The sequence below is a fragment of the Chenopodium album genome, chromosome 10 (assembly GCF_948465745.1).
Source record: "Chenopodium album chromosome 10, dcCheAlbu1.1, whole genome shotgun sequence".
Classification (NCBI taxonomy): Eukaryota; Viridiplantae; Streptophyta; class Magnoliopsida; order Caryophyllales; family Amaranthaceae; genus Chenopodium; species Chenopodium album.
In genome coordinates this window covers 4,408,616-4,431,103 of record NC_137843.1, presented here as the reverse complement: position 1 = coordinate 4,431,103, position 22,488 = coordinate 4,408,616, and the positions used below count along the sequence as shown (strand labels likewise).

At 34.6% G+C, this 22,488-nt stretch overlaps 2 protein-coding genes across 2 annotated transcripts; both read right to left on the bottom strand.

Annotated features, from left to right (window-relative positions):
• Positions 1–2,047: 2,047 nt before the first annotated feature.
• On the bottom strand, positions 2,048–8,332 carry LOC145563217 (flavanone 3-dioxygenase 3-like). The gene is made up of 5 exons (XM_081623657.1): positions 8,091–8,332; positions 4,744–4,969; positions 3,922–4,169; positions 2,582–2,705; positions 2,048–2,482 (listed from the first exon to the last, which is right to left on the bottom strand). Exons 1-5 carry the CDS (start codon positions 8,240–8,242, stop codon positions 2,129–2,131), a joined length of 1,104 nt encoding a protein of 367 aa, XP_081479783.1. The 5' UTR covers positions 8,243–8,332; the 3' UTR covers positions 2,048–2,128.
• A 6,300-nt stretch (positions 8,333–14,632) lies between these two features.
• On the bottom strand, positions 14,633–19,688 carry LOC145563216 (putative glycosyltransferase At5g03795). The gene is made up of 6 exons (XM_081623656.1): positions 19,475–19,688; positions 19,104–19,385; positions 17,614–17,900; positions 15,931–16,163; positions 15,527–15,684; positions 14,633–14,970 (listed from the first exon to the last, which is right to left on the bottom strand). Exons 1-6 carry the CDS (start codon positions 19,616–19,618, stop codon positions 14,869–14,871), a joined length of 1,206 nt encoding a protein of 401 aa, XP_081479782.1. The 5' UTR covers positions 19,619–19,688; the 3' UTR covers positions 14,633–14,868.
• Between the last annotated feature and the right edge of the window lie 2,800 nt (positions 19,689–22,488).

Sequence of the window (22,488 nt, the reverse complement as noted above, 5' to 3'; positions counted from 1 at the left end):
CCAAATTTGATTGAAAAAAGAATTCTAAACTAATTTTTTTTTTATTTTTTATTTTTATGTTATAAAGTCTATCTACATCTATCTAACGCGACACTTGGTGAAAAGTTAGAACGCTAAGTGTCACTGTTTTGTGACCTGACTAAAAGTTTAGTTTTATATATTAGTTATATGATATGATAATATATTTGATTAATATTTAATTTTATAATTATATCATTTCAAATCTTTTATTAATATTGGGAATTAAATGTTACTGGTACTATATTGATCATTGTTTAAACAACTATTATTACATCAATAATTGCTTTTATCTACTCTCATAAAGAGATATGAAGTACCTCGTATGCCTTCTATTTTCAAATAATGTACCAATTCATAACATGCAAAGAAAAACATAGTTACTTCGTATCATGAGTCTTGAAAAAAGTGAATGACCATCTTGATGTGTAGGGTTTAAAAATCACTTTTCACATATTATTATTATTATTATTATTATTATTATTATTATATCTTAAAAACAGACAATGTCATACAACCTAAAAAAAATTAGTGGAAAGCTAAGAAATAATTTGGGCCCCACTCCTTGAGCTATACCAAATCCTATCCTAATAAAGATATGAGCAATAACACGTGCCCCAATGTCTTGAGTGTTTGAGAAAATTTGGATCCGTTTCAGCAATACAACCGCCTCCTTTTCTAATTTCCCAAGTGAAGAGAAAGAGAAAGGAAGGAAGCATATCCAATTGCCCAACAACTGGATTCGTACTTAACCCATTTTCGATGAGCCGCATCAGCCACAATCCGTCCGGGAACAAAGTCAGATAACCCAAACCATGTCAAAGGAAAAGATCCTGTCAAGTCAACACATATATCACGATCACGATTACAGGAATAAAGTAAAAGATATTATTATTATTATTATTATGCAGAGTTAAATATTCACGATTAAAGAAGTGCATTGAAAAAGTGGAAAAAAAAAACCAAGAAAACGGATGGAGTATATTTAGTGGGCACACGCTAGTCATGGAAAACGTTTAATTACTGTATTAATTGTTAATAATAGTGTGTGGTGTCGTACATAGTAAGTTCTTGGTGTACAATCTATTCAGCCACGGTATTCCATCAAAGAAGCCCGGAATTAGTTCATTATTGATAACTGATTAGTCATCTAATTTTGATCATTGAACTTATAATTTTACATCAGTCCAAAATGGAATTCTTGGATTATCATCAGTCCAAAATGGAATTAATAGTGATTATAGTGAAAATAGTGTATTACTCCTTTGTTCATTCCGCTTCATATAACTTGTTAATTTAGACGGTTGTTTATGATAGTTGTTTGGGTTAAATGAGATACCTAAGATAAAATACGAAGTTATAGAGGGGATATATAAATCTGGTTTGGAAGACGGCCCACCAACATTACTTAGAAATTTCACAGAATGCTAAGGTAGTCGAGGTCAAGGGTCAAAATGGGTTGTTCATATGCAATAAAAGTCAATTTGTTGTTCAGTTTTACCACGTTTTGAGTAGACTACGCTGAATTATGACAATTTGCCTACTCAGGACATATCAATATCATGGAATAACATTTCCATTTGGATCAACAGACCTGTAATTAATATGTACATACTTTAACAACCAAGAACTACGGAGTAGTAATTTGCAGGGAATTTTTTTCTTCTTCTTTTTTTTTTTTTTTTTTTTTTTTTTTTTTTTTTTTTTAACAGGAAATTTGCAGGGAATTAGAAAATTTGCAAACTGTTTACATTACAATAACTATGGTCTTTGGCCCATTATGTAGTGACTTTCACGTTGCTCATTTACATTTATGCTTTGTACTCTTACTGTCCATTCCTTTGCGCCCCATAGTAATTTTTTGGGTTAAAATTTTAAATTTTGTGCAAAACGAAATATTACAAATATGTGAAATCTTACTAGATCTTATTACAATAATAAAGATAAATACCTTTCAAAAGTGTTTTGAAGACTATGAAAAGTCAAATGGTGCAATCTTAAAAGAATTGGAGTATGATGCCTTATGGTATATGGTATATGGTGTAACAAATAAATTAAAGATAAATCCAATAAAAAGTTGCTTAAGATAGGATAAATTAATAGTTCTACATTATACTATCTTAAGGGTGTCAAGGAAACAGATTTTCCCTTGACCAATATCATTAACACTAAGAAAATCCAAGAAATCCTTAAAGCTACTTTTTTTGTATGCCTTGGGATGATCCGAATCTTCCAACTCAGGAGCAGGCTCCATTTTCTCATCCAACCCCAAACTATGGAGGCTTGCAATGGATATCCTAGTCTTCTGTGAGTTAACGATAGCTCTATGCACCACACTTTTGTACAGCCCATTGCTTAATACCTCAAAATGATCCCCTATGTGGACTACCAGGGCACCATTGATGTTGGGCACGAGTTTCCACGAGCCATCTTGCTTGTCAACGATTTCAAGCCCGAGAGAATCCTGTAAGAGGATGGTCAAGCAGCTGTAATCAGAATGAGGGGGCAATCCAAGCGTGAGACGAGGTTGAGGACACGGCGGGTAGCAGTTTGAGGTAATTACCTGCATACCTTCTCCTATTTTATCACTCAGATACGTTGGACCCAAACCAAGACTCTCTGTGATAGCTCCTGCTAAATCCACTGCTAGTTTTTGCACTTTTGAAGTGTATGCTCCCATGTCTTCCCTGTTATCAGATGCATACATGGAAATTAACCAAAGGATCATATAATATGAAGGCTAAAGATAACATGATCGAATTGTTGACATTTGGTATAATAATTCCGAATTAAATCACATAGAAATGTTGGAGTATAACAGTATACATATATAGGCAATGATAAACTATTTAAAATACAAACTTGTTTTTGGAAAATTTTCTCTCATACCCTAGAGCTTTAACAACCCATTTGTTAGTCACTAACAAGAGGTGGTAATGGTGATTTTGCAAATAAAATCCCATGAGAATGTTCATTCGACCACGCATCATTACAAAATGCTATCCGGCCCACCTCTAAAGTCCTAAACTGCAGGGTGTATTCTCGTCATATTTCCTTGAATGATTATATAAAATCTCTTCGGAATCTTGATCATTATCAGTTTTACCGCCATTTATTACAGCGCCTACTGAATCAATCTTAACACAATTCCCTAAGTTCCAAAGGCACTTTCATGCCTTTTGGAGCATGCAATGGATGACTGAAATACCCTAACAGTAAAGTAAAGGGTGCCTTATGAGAGTTATTTTTACACCCCCTTGCACCCAATGAGGTCACCTATGAAATCAAGGCTCTATATATATAAAGACAAGTGCATGAATTATTTTCTTTAAATAATAAAATTCTATAATCAGAAGACATTATATACATCATATAGACCCAAGCTGATGTAATTAGTGCCCCCTTGTTTATCTCTAGGTTCATGTGCTTGTATATGCTTCTGTTAGACATTGCCATATTGGCATTAGAATAAGAGTACCTTAAGTTTATTTATGGTTGATATAGATTGGTTTATTTATTTCCAAATTTCATGCAAAAATACATGAATTTCAGTGCATACAAAAGAGCATTTATTTGATCTAAACTCTTTGCCTGGAATTTTCTGTGCTCAAAGTAACCCCTCAAAACACAGACAGTCAAATGCATGAGGTCACAAATAATATCTTACGTCCCACAAGCAATAGAAATGGAATCTAGAGTCACACATGCATTGCAACTCTTGTTAATTATCTTCTTTCTTTTTGGGCTAAAACAGACATAATATACTGGACAGCTTGAATTTTCCCAAGGTGTTTCTTTAATGTGGGAAAGTACACAGATTAGCCCTCAGCATGGTAACACCCTCCAAGGGATTTGCAAAAAGTTTATGCAATTTAGAAAATTAAGATAATTCAGATAATATACCTGTAAATTGGTGGATTCTCAGGCCAAGACTGAACCCAATTTTCCAAGGGATTTGCATAAAGTTTTAAAAACACCCTCCAAAATTGAATCTTTTCAACGCCATCCTTGAGGCTCGTCCCATACCTCACTGGTTTGTGAACATCATTTGACATAAACTTCAGTTTCTCATTTGCAGGCAATCGGAAAAACCCATCCACAGCACCAAGTGCTTTGTTCAGGACCGTCTGGTCTATGCCATGATTAATAACCTGCACATACATATCCATTTGTATGTAATAAGTAAAGGTCTTTGATGCTTTAACATCCATACTGGACAGGACCACCATAAATATAGTATCAGACCACAAAACAATTCATGAGATTCATTAGCAAAGTTGCAAGTTATATAATGATCTGTTGATCAATATGTACAACTATGAACACCCTTATTGTTTCTCTCTTTCACCACATATTATGATGTATTGTGAGCTGAATAAAGAGCTGTACCTGGCTTTGTTCAAAATAAATTCCAATGCTCAAATAATGACAGTTACATATGTAGAGTGACTGAGTAGTGAGGCAGGATAATAATATTAGCACAAGTATATAGATGCATATAAGACTTATCAATACCATACCATATAAAAGCCGTAAAATGTAACTCCAATTCTCAATAAAAGTCACCGCATGATGAATAATTGATCTACAAGTAAATCATGAGAGTCATCCCTGTTTTTTTTTTCTTAAAAAATTAAATGACGCCCCTCTCATTTTTTATTTTCTTGACAACTTTCAAAAAATGATATTGTATAAGACAAATCCTATCAAGATAGGTTTACTTACTTGGAAAATTCCAAAATGGACACATGCTTTGCGAATGCTTTGAATGACAGCAGACCGGTGAATGGGGCTGATTAGAAATCCAGCCAAATCAACCACAGGAACATGAGCTTGGGGTGAGTTCAAGGTGGGTTGTTGAGAGGGAGGAACCTCATAGCACTCTGGGACATGTGACAATCTCCTCTCTTGTGCACTTTGTCCAGTGCTATAACTTTGAGAGCACCTATCACTTTCCATTATACACCTTGGTTAAGTATATATGAATATGTATTTTAGATATGAAATGAATATAATCAAATAAGTAACAATTTGAGACACAGATTTATATGGGAATGAAAAATATAGTTTGAAGAATAGTTTGCTATATATAGAAAATTACACTAATGTAGTCATGCTTCTGTAAGGGTCTAAGGGGAGTTAAAATTATGAACCACAAGTTAACCATGCTTGATGATAAATTCATGCAGCTTAAGCTAAGCTACCCTCCAAAATTTATCTTCTTAATTAAGTGTATGATGTAAAATTCATAATATCATAGTATGCTATTATGCTTTCAATCAAACAAATATTGTCTCTTCCTATAAACAGAATATTTTTCACATAAAATTGTTTAACTTATGTGGTTCTGTATTCACGAGGCTTTAAAATATATTATAAATCAATCATACATAAGATTGAGTAATATTGCAACTATTGTATACATGAAACTGATTGCACCTGATCTGGTAGTATAGGAATGATGTAACATACTGAATCTGGCTGGAATTCTCACATTAGTATATGACAACTTGCACATATGCACCTTTCAGAAATCTATAAAATCATTGATGCTGGATTTCACCAGCGTTCATTTCTACATTATGTCCATGGGAAAACAGCAATAACATCTGAAGAATATGTTAAATGAGTAAAACTTCATGGAATGAACTGAAACGAAAAGTGGGTAGGATATTAGGATTAGAACCAGTACTAAGTATTTTATAGCATCATTATATTTCTCCGAAAAAAATAAAATAAAAAAAAATTGAAGGAGTGGCGGTAAATACTTGATTTTAAATTATATGGGTGAATATCTAAAATGGATAGGCTAACTATTTTATTTTAAGGGTGTCAAGGAAGCATATTTTCCCTTGCCCAATATCATTAGCACTTAGAAAATCCAAGAAATCCTTGAAGCTACTTCCCTTGTATGCCTTGGGATGATCTGCATCCACCAACTCAAGAGCAGGCTCCATCTTTACAAGCAGCCCCTTACTGTGAAAGCTTGCAATAGATATCCTAGTCTTCTGGGAATTAAGAACAGCCCTATGCACCACACTTTTGTACAATCCATTGCTTAATACCTCAAAATGATCTCCAATGTGAACTAGCAGGGCACCACTGATGTAGGGCACGAGTTTCCAAGAGCCACCGTCTTGCATGTCCATGACTTCAAGCCCTGGAGAGCTCTGAAGTAGGATGGTCAAGCAGCTGTAATCCGAATGTGGAGGCAACCCAAGCGTGAGACGAGGTTGAGGACAAGGTGGGTAACAGTTTGTGGTTATTACCTGCATGCCTTCTTCCATCTTCTCAGTCAGATACTTGGGACCCAAGCCAAGACTCTCTGTGGTAGCTCCTGCTAATTCCACTGCTAGTTTTTGCACTTTTGAAGAGTATGCTCCCATGTTTCCCCTATCAATCATGATAAGTTTTACAAAGGCCACATTTTTTTGTAGTCATGAAAAAGAAATTAAGTTACTTTCTTAATCTCAGAGTTTTCATATCTGCGGTGGTGTAGTTCTTACTGTTGCAATGGCTACCATAATAAAGTTCAATGTAAAAGTTTATGTTTAAAAATCAGTAGTAAGAAAATAATCAGTAAAAAGATCATATATCATAATCAAGTATGATGACTACTACTACGTGCTTACTGCTTAGTAGTATAAGGCTACGAGTGACCATATATTCATATATCATAATCAACAAATCAAGTATGATGGCTACTACCAGTATTACGTGCTAAGTATTATAAACCATAAGGCAACGAGTGTACATCCCTCTCCTAGATAATCCCCTACTTAAATATGGTTTGGGATCATAACAATGCGCACTTAGGCCCCCCACTTTATACTCATTTCTTACACTTTTTTGTTATCCACTTTCATCATTTTTAGTCATATGTAACCACTTTTCTTAATCTTTGTGAGGAAGACCAAAAGCTAACACGGTAATTATTTTAGGGGCAGGAGTATTAATTGTATAAGGAAACAAGTTTTGCAGCAAATTCACACCCACAAAGAAATAAGTCAACAGCGAGTGTTGCAGCAAATTTGCACCCCCAAGATATAAGACAAATGAGTACAAAATCCAAATAGAAAACTCCAAATTCTAACAAATGAGGCAATACTGCAAGACTGCAGCCTGCAGGAATGTATACAAATAAATTAAGGCAAAGATAAATTCCTGAAATTAGGGGTTTTTTTCTCCCTCTGAGGTCACTTCTGGAATCGGGTTCAAGGCAATTAGGCAAGGCAAAATAAAGAGAGACACATGCACATGATTCTCTTTATTATTGATATCGATCCACAAAACATTCCCTCAAAAAATAAAATAATAAAAAATATTTTAAATAACATTAGAAAAATCAACCAGACACCAAGCTGATGTAAATGCTCATCTTCTTCTTTTGAATAGATGCTGAAGTAGATGTATACGCATACACATTTGCTTAAATATTTTAGTATTAGAGAAAGGGGGTTAATTTCTGCTTGTGGTTTTGAAACAAGCTTCTTTTTTTCCCATGCTGAATTCATTCATGAATTTCAGCACAGATGAAGGAGCATTTGTTTAATGTTATCTTGCATCTAAACCCTCTTTCATGGCATTTTCTGTACTCTAACGTAACCCTCAAACCAAGACATGAGGTCACAAATACCACTTATAGTAAATTTTTATTTTTTTATTTTTTAAAAAAAAAGGGAGTCACATGCATTGAGTATGCAATTAAATAGTGACGGAGCTAAAGAAACATGTATGGATAAACAGTTTCATTTTCCTCATTCTTTTTTCCATGCTGAATTTTATGTCTATCTTTTAAACTAATTTATTGATTGATTAATCAAGTAGCGTTTATATCAGAAACATGGAAGCTGAATTCATCACATAAATAAACATACAATTCATGTCTTAGGTAGAGTATGAGCAACATACTTCGTAAGCAATTACAACACTGCATTCATCTTTCACTTCATACATAAAAAGGTATATTAAGCACTATCTACACAAATCAGGTGATTGCATAATATATATCCTAAATAATAGGTAATACTTTATAATAATGCAATTCACAAAATAAATATTAAATAACATACCTGTAAGCAGGTGGATTCTCAGGCCAAGACTGAACCCAGTCATTCAAGGGATTTGCATAATGTTTAAGGAAAACTCTCCAAAATTGAATCTTATCAACACCATCCTTGAGACTTGTCCCATACCTCACTGGTTTGTGTACATCCTTCGACATAAACTTCAATTTTTCATCAGCAGGCAAGTGAAAAAACTCATCTGCAGCACCAAGTGCTTTGTCTAAGATTGATTGGTCAATGCCATGATTAACAACCTACAGCACAATATCTTCTTAGTGTATCATATACAACAATGTAGTATAATAATTAATTTAGCTATTCACCCAAAAATGCAAAATATGGGCATGCTAATTAAAGTCTTATTACAGGATGATCCCCCTTGCTGGAAGTTTTGCACATCAAACTTTAGAAAATGCATATAGATGTTAACTATCTTAAGCCTTTAGAAGAATTTTTCCTGAAATACGTTGAAAAAAAAAAAAACTTCAAGCCGAGCTTTAAGTCTTTAACACTAAAAGTCTCATTTAAGTCACTATTCTTTGACTGTAAAAAAATAAAGACCTTGAGAAACAAATTTCTCACCTAAATCAGATCACTATCCTTTGACTTGGTAAAAAAAAATTAAATTAGGGATATAGCAGCTGGATATTTGGCTAATACACAAATGCATGAAATAAAATCGTATATATAGGAGAGTGGGCCAATATATCTAATTTTCACACAAAATATAAAGAAAATTAGGTTTACATGGTAACATCCAAAGCGCTTGCAAGCTTGTCCAATGCTTTCAATGACAGCTAAGCGGTGAGTAGGGCCCATTCGCAATCCAGCCAGGTCAACGACAGGAATCTGAGCTTCGGGTGAACTCAAGCTGGGACGTTCAGAGGAGGGAACCTCATAGCACTCTGGAACATGTGTCAGTCCCTTTTCTTGTGCACTTTGTCCAGTGTTAAAACATTGAAAGCACATGTCACTTTCCATGAGGGAATATAAGCAAACAAAAAAAGAAAAAAAAAATAGAGCAAAAAAAATGTTTTGAGTAACAATTAACAAAAGAATGAAATACATAGTTAGCAAAAAGATACTATTTATAGAAAGGTAATATGAAGAGTTGCATGATGATCATATAACTTGTAAACAACAAACTTCAAGCCGCCTTAACCATGCATGATTGATAGACATAGTTTAATTCCAGGCTTACTCCTTTGATCATATGCTTTAAGTTGTTTGTTGATTGGAAAATGTAAAACTTGACTGTACAACATAGTTGCTTGCACCTGGTCAAGGAGTGTGGCAATGTTGTAAGGTAATGAATCTAGAAACTGACATCAGTACATGTACTACATGACAAACTTCACCTTTTTCTTCCATGATTGACTCAGGATAAGAATAATACTGGGAATAATACCAGCCCACCGGGCATAGCCAAAACCAGTATTATGACGTGATGCCCAATGTTTTCCCCAGCAAAGCTTCTTCCCTAGGCATGAGTTGAGCATTTCAACCAATGCCTAACTTCTCATCCAGCACATTTCTACACTCTTCTCACACTTTCAATCAAACCACTGTCATGCAGAATTCCGGCGCTGTAAAATCAAAAGAAATAAATAAGCTGACAAAGCGGATTTAATTTAATACTTCATGCTGAATTGATGAATCATGGCTTGCATAATTGCATATGTAGCCTTTTTCATCATAAGAAATTTGGAAATTTTAAAATCCGCGACGAAAAACTCAAATATGGTACAAACTACATCCTAGGGCCATACAATATTGTTTGGAACCATGTACAACCACTAGTCAGTCACATAAAGGCCTATGATGGCCTTTAGTTAATTAAGGGAGGTGCATCTGAAATTAGCTAAATTGAGAATTTATAGACAAATTGGACGGTTTCAACCACTCAAATGGCCTCCCGGGTAGTCATGGGGTCTATGTGAAGCACCCCGAGTGCTTTCCATTCTGGTTCAGAAAAGTAAAAAAAAAATCATCCAAAACTAAAGCTTATAATTCATGATTTCAGACCAATTTCGGGAAACTTTCACAAAATTGAGCTAAATGTATGGGGGGGTCCCCTGGGTCATATAAGTTGATTTAGAGCCATAATAACCCTGCAAATAGCTCTATAAAGTTCCGGGAATGAGTTTGATTCAATAATGTGACTAATACAGAACTATGTAGTCACCAATGGCATCTTAGCATCCTGGGTTCCTATTAAGGTGTCAGAGTTATTAAAACCCAAACTCCTTACCCATTATTACTTACCATACCATTATTTTAATGATGCATGCAGCATGCATCACATGGGTTACTTACATATTAGTGTTTCAGTCTATATTGGTGTTTGTTTGTTTACAATCGTTCATAATGGAATGAAGCCTTTTTCCGATGGAAAAGTATACATAACAAATGGAACCTCATCTCATGGTATACAACATCAATCATTATTGATGAAAAATGATCACACTTAACTTATATTCCTATTTTTTCCCCTATTAATCAAATAAACTACATAACTAACTAAATAAGTATAATGTATTGCACTTCTTAGTATGAGTGATCATATTTCCCTAAATCTTGATTTCTATCTACCATTAACCTTAATATATCTAGCATTGGTTTGTTTCCTTCATCTTCTGCAATAATTTTTCCACCGGTCATTAAACATGAAACAATTCTATGAAGTGACAACAAATCTGTTCAATTCTTGTGCAATTGATCAGATCTGTACTACTAGCACTCTATGAGTAGATTAGTTGAGTGACTAGACTGAGACTCTCTTTATCTGTATGCATCAGATAACTAACCCGAACTTATTTTCCTACTCATCATAATTGGTTAGGACGAAAATAAAATGATTATATTGAATTATTGCTTCTATTCCTTTCGTTATTTGTATTATTATTGTTGCTTTTATTACTATTTTTGTGGCTGCTGCAATAAATGTTTAACTTTAAAAGGAACAAACCACTATTATGTTTTATAAAAAAATTATGCTGGTTTTTAGGAAATAGTCTCGACTTAATTTGATTGATAAGAGGTAATCCTATTATACATCTTCCCAAACCTATCATAGTTGTGATGGATTGTTTTGTTTATTGCTCCCAATGTCCTATTTTCCAGTACTGAAAAGTGAAAACCAGAATTATGACACTTCAAAAGTTAGTATCTCCATCTCTTTCCCCTAACTATTACAATCATATTAATAGGAAATACTAGACCATCCACTCTAAAAATCCAGTTAAATAAATGAGATTGCATGCATTCAGATATGACCTATAGTTTTAGAATAGTACAGAGATATTCCTCTTCTTAGTTTGACTAACAAGTGGTACAGTACACAATCTGCAGAAAAGTTGGGAACTAACATACAACTCAAACTCAAAAATCTACGTCATTCCAAACCTGGGTATTATCATGATTCCCAAGTCTTACGATCATAGCTCAAAAACATTAAAATACAGACAGAAATAGTTGAGGGTATTTGCCTATTTTCTCACATCACATGGGCAACTTTTGAAGGTATGTAAAAGAAGTTGGATAAGTGTAACTTACAAGAGACTCCGATGCTTGATCCCAGAATTCCACTTCCAGAGCTAACATGTGACTAAATGGATTGTCATACTTCAATGGAAGCATTTTAGAACCCAAGGTAAGTTACCTAACACAAAGACGCACAATAATAATTCAAAACTAACAAATCAACAGCGAATATAAGCTGCAATCATAGCCAAAATATCATATATGATCCATTATTTAAGGCATTTACAGTACAACCAGCTAAAAATCACAACAGATCCCAAGTTCGATGTAAACTTTCTTTACATTGAACAGAAGGTAGCTAATTAAAGAAACTTCCATAATGCTTCATATGTAGGGAAGGTCAATGGAAAGGCCAAGGGGCTTGGAAGAATAAAGACAAAACAATCAAATACAGAATTCTGGTGAACATTTATAGCATTTGCCTAAATCAAGTTCTAGTATTCAACTTCCACATATTATATCTGACAAAACAGAAGAAATTAATATAAGAATATGCAAACCACCAATGTGAGAAGCATCAACCATTTAGATACCAATTCTGGCAATGTATTCATTTTTTTTCCCTCATTTTCTGTAATTACTCTTCCACCAATCATTCAACATAAAAATTTAAAATAGCTTCTGTTGTGCAATTGATTAGCAGAATGCATCAGAATATTAACCACGCTTAAATTTGATTTCCCATTCATCAACAATTGTAGTTTGTAAAGTGGTAATGAAATGATTCGTAAGCTCCAACAACGTGAACACCCCCACCCCCTCATAGCATCACGAAAAAAATTGTCCAACCAAAAATCATGCTCATACAAGATATTGCACAATATGCTTCCTGCCTTTTCTAGAGCTAAAACTAAAGATAAGTTGAGAAGATATGTCAAGATAAAATAACAACATCCAGCAAACACAGATTCAAAAACCTATCACGTCCTCAAAGCAAAACGTCACTTTTGACTTTCAAAATTGATGGTGACCACAACAGCGTTAGTATAACTATACTACCCCAATTGTTCACCAAGCTCCTGTTTTGAGCATGGTATGGAAGGGGAGATGGGTCGGATGTACACAATTTTACCCTCGTGATCACATATTGGTTAATATTTCCCAATTGACATTAATTCAATAAGCTTACTAACTTCCACCACAAATTAGTCAAACAATTTTGTCGGGGGAGGGTCGGATGTACACAATCTTACCCTTGCATTCACTGATTGGTTATTTCCAATTGACTTTACTTCAATAAGCTTAATAAGTTTGACCACAAATTTGTCCAACAATTTTATCAATTTAATGATACGAGTACTATAAGTGCCATAGTTTTCATTTATGAAACATTTCAGTAAGATTACAAACAGATTATTCATACTATAACAAAATTAATGTTCAAAGTTGACAAATTTTGTAATAACACAGATATGTTCATAAATCATAGCATAATACAAGGTTTTATACCAAGTATAATGGGAATTAGATTCAATGCAATAAAAAAATTTCAGAACAACAAGATGAAATCAAAAGAGCTGAAAAATTACAAATCATAGAACATAATTTGAAAAATTAGGGATTCCGGGCAACATTATACGAGTATAATTTGTGAGAAGAATTAGTTACCTACAAATCGCTTAAGTAACAAAACTTGATCGAATTCTTAAAAAGACGAATGCAAATACAGTCTTGAATCTGATTAATGCACTTTAAAGAGAACAATTTGGCGACACTAGGTTTTGTAGAACATGGCGGGAAAGTGGTTTGTCATCATCAATCATAATTTTTGAGGACTGATGAGACTGTCCCAGTTTTTTCTAGTCGACAGAAAACTAGAAAACGGATAAAGAGGTAAAACTGTAATATTGTGGATGAAACACTTATTACCAATAGCGGTTTTGATGTTGGTGGTTTTACATATGAACAGTGCAAAGTTATCTCATATAATTACCAGGGCTTAGCTCAAACTATATTGGGATTCGACAAGATACCGTTAGGATACACTGAGACTCGAACTCGAGATCTTGCGCCAACTCTCGTTGGTTAAAAAATCTTAAATGAATATGAGAATTAAAGATATAGATTTGGTTTACTTAGAAGAGATCTTACATTATTATACTACAAAGTATGAATATTGGTATGACGATAGTTGGCAAGTCGAAGTCGTCTATCGAGAAGCAAATCAAGCCGCAGATTGGCTTGCAAATCATACGCACCAAAAAAAAAATGATTATTGGTTACGGAGTAATGACATTTTATATACTACCTCTGTTTCACATTTTTTGCAAATTTGAAGGGTGTACGGATTCCTAGGCAAAATTTATTTGCTAGTGTAAGATAGAGAGAGAAAAATATGAATGCATGTGATGAGGAGATAGATAGAAAGAAATGACAACCTAAAAAGGAAAGAAAACATTAGTTGTAAATAATGTGTAGCATCCATTTTTGGCAAAAGTTGCAAAAAATATAAAACGGAGGTAGTAATAAAATCTTATAGTAACAAGGATGCACTAATCTTGTTTTCAATGAGACTGTCTCACACTAATTTATTAAAAAAAGTTAAAATTTAGACTAAAGGACAAGAGCACCTTTAAAGTAAGAGCCACTCCAATCTCACAGTTGAGTATGAATTTGATAGATCACCACCTCTAGATTTTTATATGAATTTGGTTCTCTACAATTAAGCTAAATCCAAAAGCACCATGGAAATGAAATCCAATTTTCAAAATAGGAAGCTTAAGTGAGCATAGTAGTATCAGGATACATATTATAGAGCTTTTTATGCTACAAGCTTGAAAATTTGTACAATAATAGTAGCAACAGTAGTGATCATCCATGGGCAATCCACCAGCCTAAACACAAGGAAAACAGCTTGTACAAAGATAACTAACCAGTCTGAACGTCGCTCCTGCATTTAAGCTGTTAACTTCAAGCAAGTATGAGATTGTAAATATTCACGTGGCTAGATGGTTAAGAATGAGATCATAATTAAGCAAGAAGTGGAGCAAAAAGATTAAAGATAATGAAGGATTACAAAATGAATGAACAACGCCATAAACTTTAAAATTTTGATACATCCTACATATAAGAAAAGAGTATTGTTGTATAACAAAACAGTAGGTCATAATTTACAGAGCTACAGAATTGGCAGGCATGGCAGTTAGGCATCACTTTCCTTTGATCTTCGAGACTGGTCTGGTATCTATTGAGTGTACAAACAGGAGGTGAAAGAAATACTTTATAACATGTCAAAAAAAACTCAGTACTTGATAACGTGGTGCCGCAGCCAGAGTTCATACATAACCATATGGAAAGCATCATACTTGATAGGAGGGGTGTTCCATTGAAAATGCATTTGTACCTGATACAAAAGGATTAAAAGAATTTCAAAAATTGCAAATCCTGGTGTATAAATAAACGTGTATCTTTGCCCTTTTCTTATCATCACTTATCATTGTGGGATATAACCTGGAACTGAACAGTGATGATAATCACAAAGACCTTCATAGTTTATGCTGATTTTCAAGTGAGTAAAGAAGATGCCATATCCCGCCCCCCCCCCCCCCCCCCCCCCCCCCCCCCCCTTCTATCTTCTCAGCTTATTTGTGTAGCACTCAAGTTTATCTTCTGAGTTATGGAGTAACATTCTACAAATCTACAAAGCCAGGTTCTACCCTGCTTCATGAACATCATGACTAATAAAGGGAGACTAACTGCAAGTAGCATCAAGTGTGTATACCTAAAAACTATAAATCATAGCTGTGTCATATAAAACAAATGGCTTCAGGAAGATCCACTTTTAGAATTTCAGAGAATGTTTAACCAGAACATAAACAGAGAACAACACGCTCACAAGGGTTCCTAAGGCTGTCAGATTCAGTTTAATGTCAAAATTTCAGCCAGCATAAAATCATTACCTTGACCAAATTCTCATGAAGCCGTTTAAATTCTGCGTCTGTTATGGCCTTAAGAATTTGCTTGAGATGGTAGACATCCCTCTCCCTCAGCACAACAGCAAATTTTCGCCAATCAAGAATGTCGTTAAAAGGCAGATCGTAGTAATCTGATATTATTACTGCAGAAAAGAGAGACAAACAGAAACTTTAACTTTAAAACTTCTTAAGCCGGGTCACTGCATAAGCTGCAGTAAAGCTTAACTAAAACAATTATCTGAGACCTAAGATGTTGTGTTGAGAACTACATGAAGTCGTGCACATTAACTATCAAGGTCACACTATTTTTCTGAGTATATTAGGTGATGTGAATACATACAATATTAACCATTCCCACAACCCATACAATTGATACAGAAAAAACTTACCAGGAACACATCCATAATGGATTGAGTCTGTTATACGAGCACTGTTAACTTGAGAGCCACCAGGACATATGCAAAACTTATTCCTATAAAACCTCTTCTGATATACCAAAGGCCCAATAGCCCTATTTATTCTGTTGTTCGATATATCAAGTTCTGTGTCATTCTCCCAGACTCTAGCCAATATGACTCTAATTTTAGAGTTACGATGGCCTGCCCAAAATCCAAGGTTTGTCCTGAAAAGTGTAATTTCTGTTAGTTACAGATATTCTGCACAAAGATGACCCAGACAATAATAAATATAACAAAGCCCACCAGATTACTAAAATAGGCAGGATCTTTAAGGCACAAATTTATGCTATCTTATCCCTAGCCTGCTAGCCATAAAAAAATTTACCCTATATTGGCTCCAATGAAATTCATTCAATGTCTTAGATGGACCCGTACAGATTAGCAACTCAAAACAGAGAGATTAATTAGCACTAATTCACCAAGTGAAGCAATATGAAAAACTTCAGAGTTCAGAAGCAAATATCCCACCCCTTAATATTCACAAATAAATGTCTTCCTTTCGTTTTCTACTGTTTTGCAACCGAAACTTGCCAGCACTTGAATCTAAAACGTTGTTCTTTTCACTATCTGTTTAAAGTCCTTGTTAGGATGACACAGCTGATACATATATGAGAAGGCATAGAGGAGCAACAGGACTTCTTGCGAATCCACTACATCTAGAATTAAACATGGCATCATAGCAAAGGTTGGCTTGTTTACTGGATAAGGATTTGAGAATGATAAGATACCCAACCCCAAAGGAAATTTTTCTTTATACCTATCCAATGTGCATAGTTAAAAGGACACTCACATGTGAGGACCGAGGAGTGACGACTCCCATATATGTGTTTTGCACATATGAGTATGACTAATATTGAAGAGAGAACAACCACATTGAAATGTACAACATTCCTCCATTCCTCCCCTTGCAAATTATCTTTGTGATGGAACACTCAAGGACATTTATTCCAACACCATTCACATTTAGTGATTTTAAGGGTCATTTTTTCATAAATTAGTTCTGCCCCACCTTTTTTCAACTATTAATGTTGGATTTTGCATATCAAGTTCTGCCATTCAAAGATACCTAGATACACCTTTTAATTAAAACCTGGGAACATAAATTGAATACTAGAAACTAAACTTTTTCCAAAATCTCCCGTGCCTAGATGCAAAACCTGCTCTGGTCATTTGCTATGAGACTTGGACAAATAAAGAACATTTTTGTCCGAAGTTGAGATAGGTAACAGAAAAGCCCAGGGTAATTTATAAATATTTACAAATTCATACATCTTCAATATTGTTTGGTTTGAGTCCAGGCCACTTATTGATTTTTCATCATTGACCAGTCCAGAGCTTCACAACTGTTAACTTCCACTTCCAGGTTTGATAACAAATACACAAGTTACTAGATCGATATCAAAAATTACCATAGAGAAAACCCAAATTAAATTTGAAAACCCTATAAAAACCAGGACTTAAAAAACACGAGCACTAGGTTTTTTTTTTTTTTTTTTGAGAGAGAGAGAGAGACAGAGAGAGAGGGGAAAGGGGAAAGGGGGGAGGCGGGGTTACAAAGAAAGGTGATATGAAGAGTAACAACAACAAGAAATTAACTAACAGACTTTCACCAACCTGTTTTCTATGTCGTTTCCTCCAGCAGGAAGAGCAAAGGGCTGTAGTACTTGTGGCAAAGCAACATCTTTGTGAGGGATGAATCCTACATCATAACTTGGGGAGCACACTACTCGAATAGAATTCTTTATAAGAAATGGCAACCCTTCAAATGCTCTCACTCCAACATCATGACAAGTAACCAAAAAGTGATCAGCTCCCAACGTTCTATTCCAGTACGGATACTTGGCTATTAAGCCCTCAACATAGTCCTTGACAATTATAGTCATGTTTTCATATGAAGTCCCCTGCGTAGTATAATGCACAAATGACTCATTATAGGGATCATATAGTTTATCAGACGTCTACTGGCAAATGAACACATTTGCCTTAGTTTGGCATAATCTGCAACACTAACAAAGAGGAAAGAAAACAAAACCAAAGCAGGTGAACAGATAAATGACACATAACTAGTCTCACTTACACTTTGTTTGGATTGAAGGAAATGGAGGGAAAGGAAAGGAAGGTAAATGGAGGGATTAATTATCTTTCATTTGGATAAGAAATGAGGAAAGAAGAGAATTGAAGGGGAGAGAAATGAAGGGATTAAATTATAAGAAATTGATCTCACCAACAATGGAAAGATTTGGAAGGAAAACTCAATTTTCTTCCCTACCCTCCTTTTATTTTCTTTCCTATATTTTTATCCAAACACACCGTTAGTTTGGATCGAAGGAAATACAAGGAAAAGTAGAGGAGAAAAGGAGGAGGACAATTTCTCTCGTTACCTTCCCCCTCCCTTTCCTTTCTCTTCCCTCCCCTTCTTTTCCTTCTTTTCTATCCAAACAAAGTGCCCAATAATCCTGAATACAAAAATCCATATCTCCTTTTCTGCGCTTTCACAACTATGCCAGTAACATTCTTACCAAACATCAATATAAATTTCCTTTTACCTACATTTCTACAAGTACCACTTATGGGATAAAGGCTTTGATTGATTAGTTGAATGAACCTACATTTCTACAAGTGCTACAATTTGACGTGGCCAATTTGCTACAATCAAAAGAACTCCATATAATTTGCCATAAACCACAGACTCACAGTGATTCATTCTTATACAAACTACAAGTGACACTTATTTAACCATTATTGCTCAACTCTTCCAGCCTGAAACGACAGATCATATCGCATAAACCCGAATCTCACTTTGTAAACTTTTAAGTTTTCACTATCTCAACACTCTTAACTACAAATTTCATTCACTTTGAATTTCTAATTCACAAAGTAAATCCAGCACAAGAAATTGCCAAAATTCTCCTTACAATCATCCTCACTTTTCCTATTGTTCACCAATATCAATTCAATACTACAATAATTTGTTCAAATTCCAAACAATTCAATCCAAAAATAAATCCTCCAAAATTTCAGATGATTACAGCTTGCAATCCAAATGAATGACTTCAAATTAACAATTAAACACAAACACAAAATCAGAATGTAAAAAAGAATACCTTGCCACGCATCTTATGGCAGGAAATAGGAATAAAGAAGAGATGAGCTTCATCAGGATCCTCAGTTCGAAACCCACTTTCTCGAATATTCTGGAAGAAGTAACCTTCACTGGAGTATTTCCCAGTGAGCTTCCTCGGAGTTTGATAAAACGTATTCGGATCACCATCAGGATAAATATAAACCTTAAACCTCCTCTCCATTTCCTCGTAATTCAACCTAAAGATCTCCGAAGAATGATACGCTTCCGACACATCTTCTCTCTCCTCCACCACGTTCAGAACCTTCTCGAACAACACAGAAGCAGGAAATTCACGTTAGAGAGAGAAACCTCAATGAGAGAGAAAGTAGAGGAGAGAGAAAGTGAGCTTACCGTGGTGGGAGGAGAGGAGGAAGGAGAGTGGAGAGATTTAAGAGAGAGAAAAGTGAAGGAGATGAGAGTGAGAATTGCTATGGTTAGCAGAGATCCTCTAATGGTGACCATTGATGATGATTGCGGTGGTTTCGCCGCCGTCATGGGTGGCGCGTTAACGGAGAGTGTGATTCAGTGTGAAGCGTTTTCTTTTCAGTGTGAATTTGTTGTTGTTTTTGTGTGTGAGGGAGAAAGTCGGTGATGCACGTGCTTTTTTGAAGGCGCGTGAGTTGTTATATTTTATTAATTTTCCTTTTTGTAACTTAGTGGGTTGGGCTGTTGATGTTTGTCTATTGGGCTTTGGGATTGATTATATGAGATGGTGGGCTGGACCTTGATTTGGGCTGCTATCTTAGGAATTTTCATATAAACTTACCAAGATTTAAAATGTTGGAGGACTACCACATTTTAGGTGTTACTAAGGTGTTACTAAGAATTTGTTCTACTCTATGTTTTTGAATTACTATTAACAAAATAATTTGAGTAAAAGAAAATAAACAAAATAATTAAGTTAAGAAAAATTTTAGTAAAAAGAAGTTAAACAAAAATATGTTAAATTTGACAAATATAAGTTAAATTGAGTATACAACAATGGGTCAAAACTTGTGAAAATGTGATACCCTTTTTTTTTTTTTTTTTTTTTTTGTGGAATCCAAAGAATGGGTATTGATCTACATTTTGACACTTTTAATTTCCAAACAATATTTTTTGAGGGCCCCAAAAAGGGAAAATACGGGAGGAAAAGCGGTAATTGAAAAAATATGAGAATTTGCTGAAACATTCCAGGAGATAGGGAAAATGTTGGGAATAAGAGGGGGATGAGTTTTTGACACTTTTTACATCCCATATTTCCCTTATTGTGAGATTTAGGATTGGATCTGAGAATGTGGTGATTGATCCCAAAATAGGGTGATTAAAGGACAATTTGTGTTGGTGATTGTTTACATGAGACAAGATATAATACTTACATTATAAACATGAATAGTTTGTTTAAATCTATCAATCAACACACATGTGAATAGTAATATGATTATCCATAGTTACTATTGTCAAATCAATCATCGAATCATATCATGTGTTTTTTTTCCATTACTATTGCCAAATCATTACTATTATGGTTATATGACATCACTTATATAACATAATTATACTTTTATGACATTACTGTTGTCAAGTCACATCATATTATGAAATTATATCATTATAAATATAATTATATAATATGACATCATTATTTTCATATGACATCATTATAATCAAGTCACATCACTTCAATATGATTTATAGTCAAGTCACATCACATTATTAAACTTGTATGACATCATTATATTTCAAAATTTCATGAATTTCAAAATAGAATCAGAACCCATTCTTATTACTTTATAAACATCTTTATCGGTGTTTAGGAGTCACCCAGCGCATTCAATTTAATTTTTGTAAAAATGTCAAAAATTGACCTGAAAATGTGTATTATAGCCTTCAATTTTGAACAATTATCCACTTTTTTGACCCGTAAATAAAATTGCCGAGATGCTTACCATGGACCCTAATACACCACAGGAGTCCATTTGAATGGGTAAAACCATCCAATATGCCTTTAAACAGTCAATTTACCCATTTACAACTTGCACTGATTTCATAAACTCAAATCTACTATAGACATTTATGACAACATATAATGGTCACATATGGTTTCAAACGGAATTATATGACCACAAGATGTATCCCCTAATATCTCAAGACTTTTCAACACCGGGTCCCGAAACTTCTAAAATTGCTCAAAAAGTGTGGATGATAGCCTACAATTTTGGAAAATTTTGACTTTTTTGGCTTGAAAATAAAAATTACCGAGATGTTTACCATGCACTCTAATACCCTGCGGGAGTCCAATTGGGTGAGTGGAACCATCCAATTTGCCTTTAAATGGTCAATTTACCCGTTTACAACTTGCACCAATTTCATAAACTCAAGCCTACCATGGAAATTTATGACAACATACAATGGTCACATATGATTTGAAACGGCATTATATGATCCCAAAATGTATCCCTTAGTAAGTAATATCTCAAGACTTTTCGACACCCGGGTCTCAAAACTTACAAAATTGCTCAAAAAGCGTGGATAATAGCCTTCAAATTTGGAATTTTTTGACTTTTTTTGGCTCGGAAATAAAAATTAACAAGATTATTTCCATGGACTCTAATACCCTCCGGCAGTCCAACTGGGTGGGTGGAACCATCCAATTTGCCTTTAAACCACCAATTTCATAAAATTAAGCCTATCACGGACACTTATGACAACATATAATGGTCACATATGGTTCCAAACGGCATTATATGACCCTGAGATGTATCCACTGGTATCTCAAGACTTTTCACCGGGTTCTGAAACTTCTAAAATTGCTCAAAAAGCGTGGATAATAGCCTTTAATTTTGGAAATTTTTGACTTTTTTTTGGCTCGGAAATAAAAATTGCCGATATGTTTACCATAGACCCTAATATCCTCCGAGAGTCCAATTGGGTGGGTGGAACCATCCAATTTTCCTTTAAACGGTCAATTTACCCGTTTACAACTTGCACCAATTTAATAAACTCAAGCCTACCACGGACATTTATGACAACATATAATGATCATATATAATTCCAAACGACATTATATGACCCTGGGATGTATCCCCTACTATTTCAACACTTTTCGACACCGGGTATCGAAACCTCCAAAATTGCTCAAAAAGTGTGGATAATAGCCTTTAATTTTGGAAATTTTTGACCTTTTTTGGAACGAAAATAAAGATTGCCGAGATGTTTACCATGGTTCCTAATACTCTCCGGGAGTCCAATTGGGTGGGTGGAACCATCCAATTTGCCTTTAAGCATCCAATTTACTCGTTTTCGTACACGCCTTTACGTAACCAAATAATGGCCATATATGGGTCAAAAACTCGAAACAATGTTATATGACCCCAAGATGCATC

Excerpts from the sequence above, each read along its gene's own strand:
- LOC145563217 (XM_081623657.1), bottom strand. The coding sequence starts at position 8,242 with ATGTCGAAGGATGTACACAAACCAGTGAGGTATGGGACAAGTCTCAAG. Across the intron at positions 4,970-8,090 it reads GAGAATCCACCTGCTTACAG|TGATAGGTGCTCTCAAAGTT; the intron begins GTATGTTATTTA and ends TATAATGGAAAG. Across the intron at positions 2,706-3,921 it reads GAGAATCCACCAATTTACAG|GGAAGACATGGGAGCATACA; the intron begins GTATATTATCTG and ends ATCTGATAACAG.
- LOC145563216 (XM_081623656.1), bottom strand. The coding sequence starts at position 19,618 with ATGACGGCGGCGAAACCACCGCAATCATCATCAATGGTCACCATTAGA. Across the intron at positions 15,685-15,930 it reads CCATTATGGATGTGTTCCTG|TAATAATATCAGATTACTAC; the intron begins GTAAGTTTTTTC and ends TCTTTTCTGCAG. Across the intron at positions 14,971-15,526 it reads TTCATGAGAATTTGGTCAAG|GTACAAATGCATTTTCAATG; the intron begins GTAATGATTTTA and ends CTTTTGTATCAG.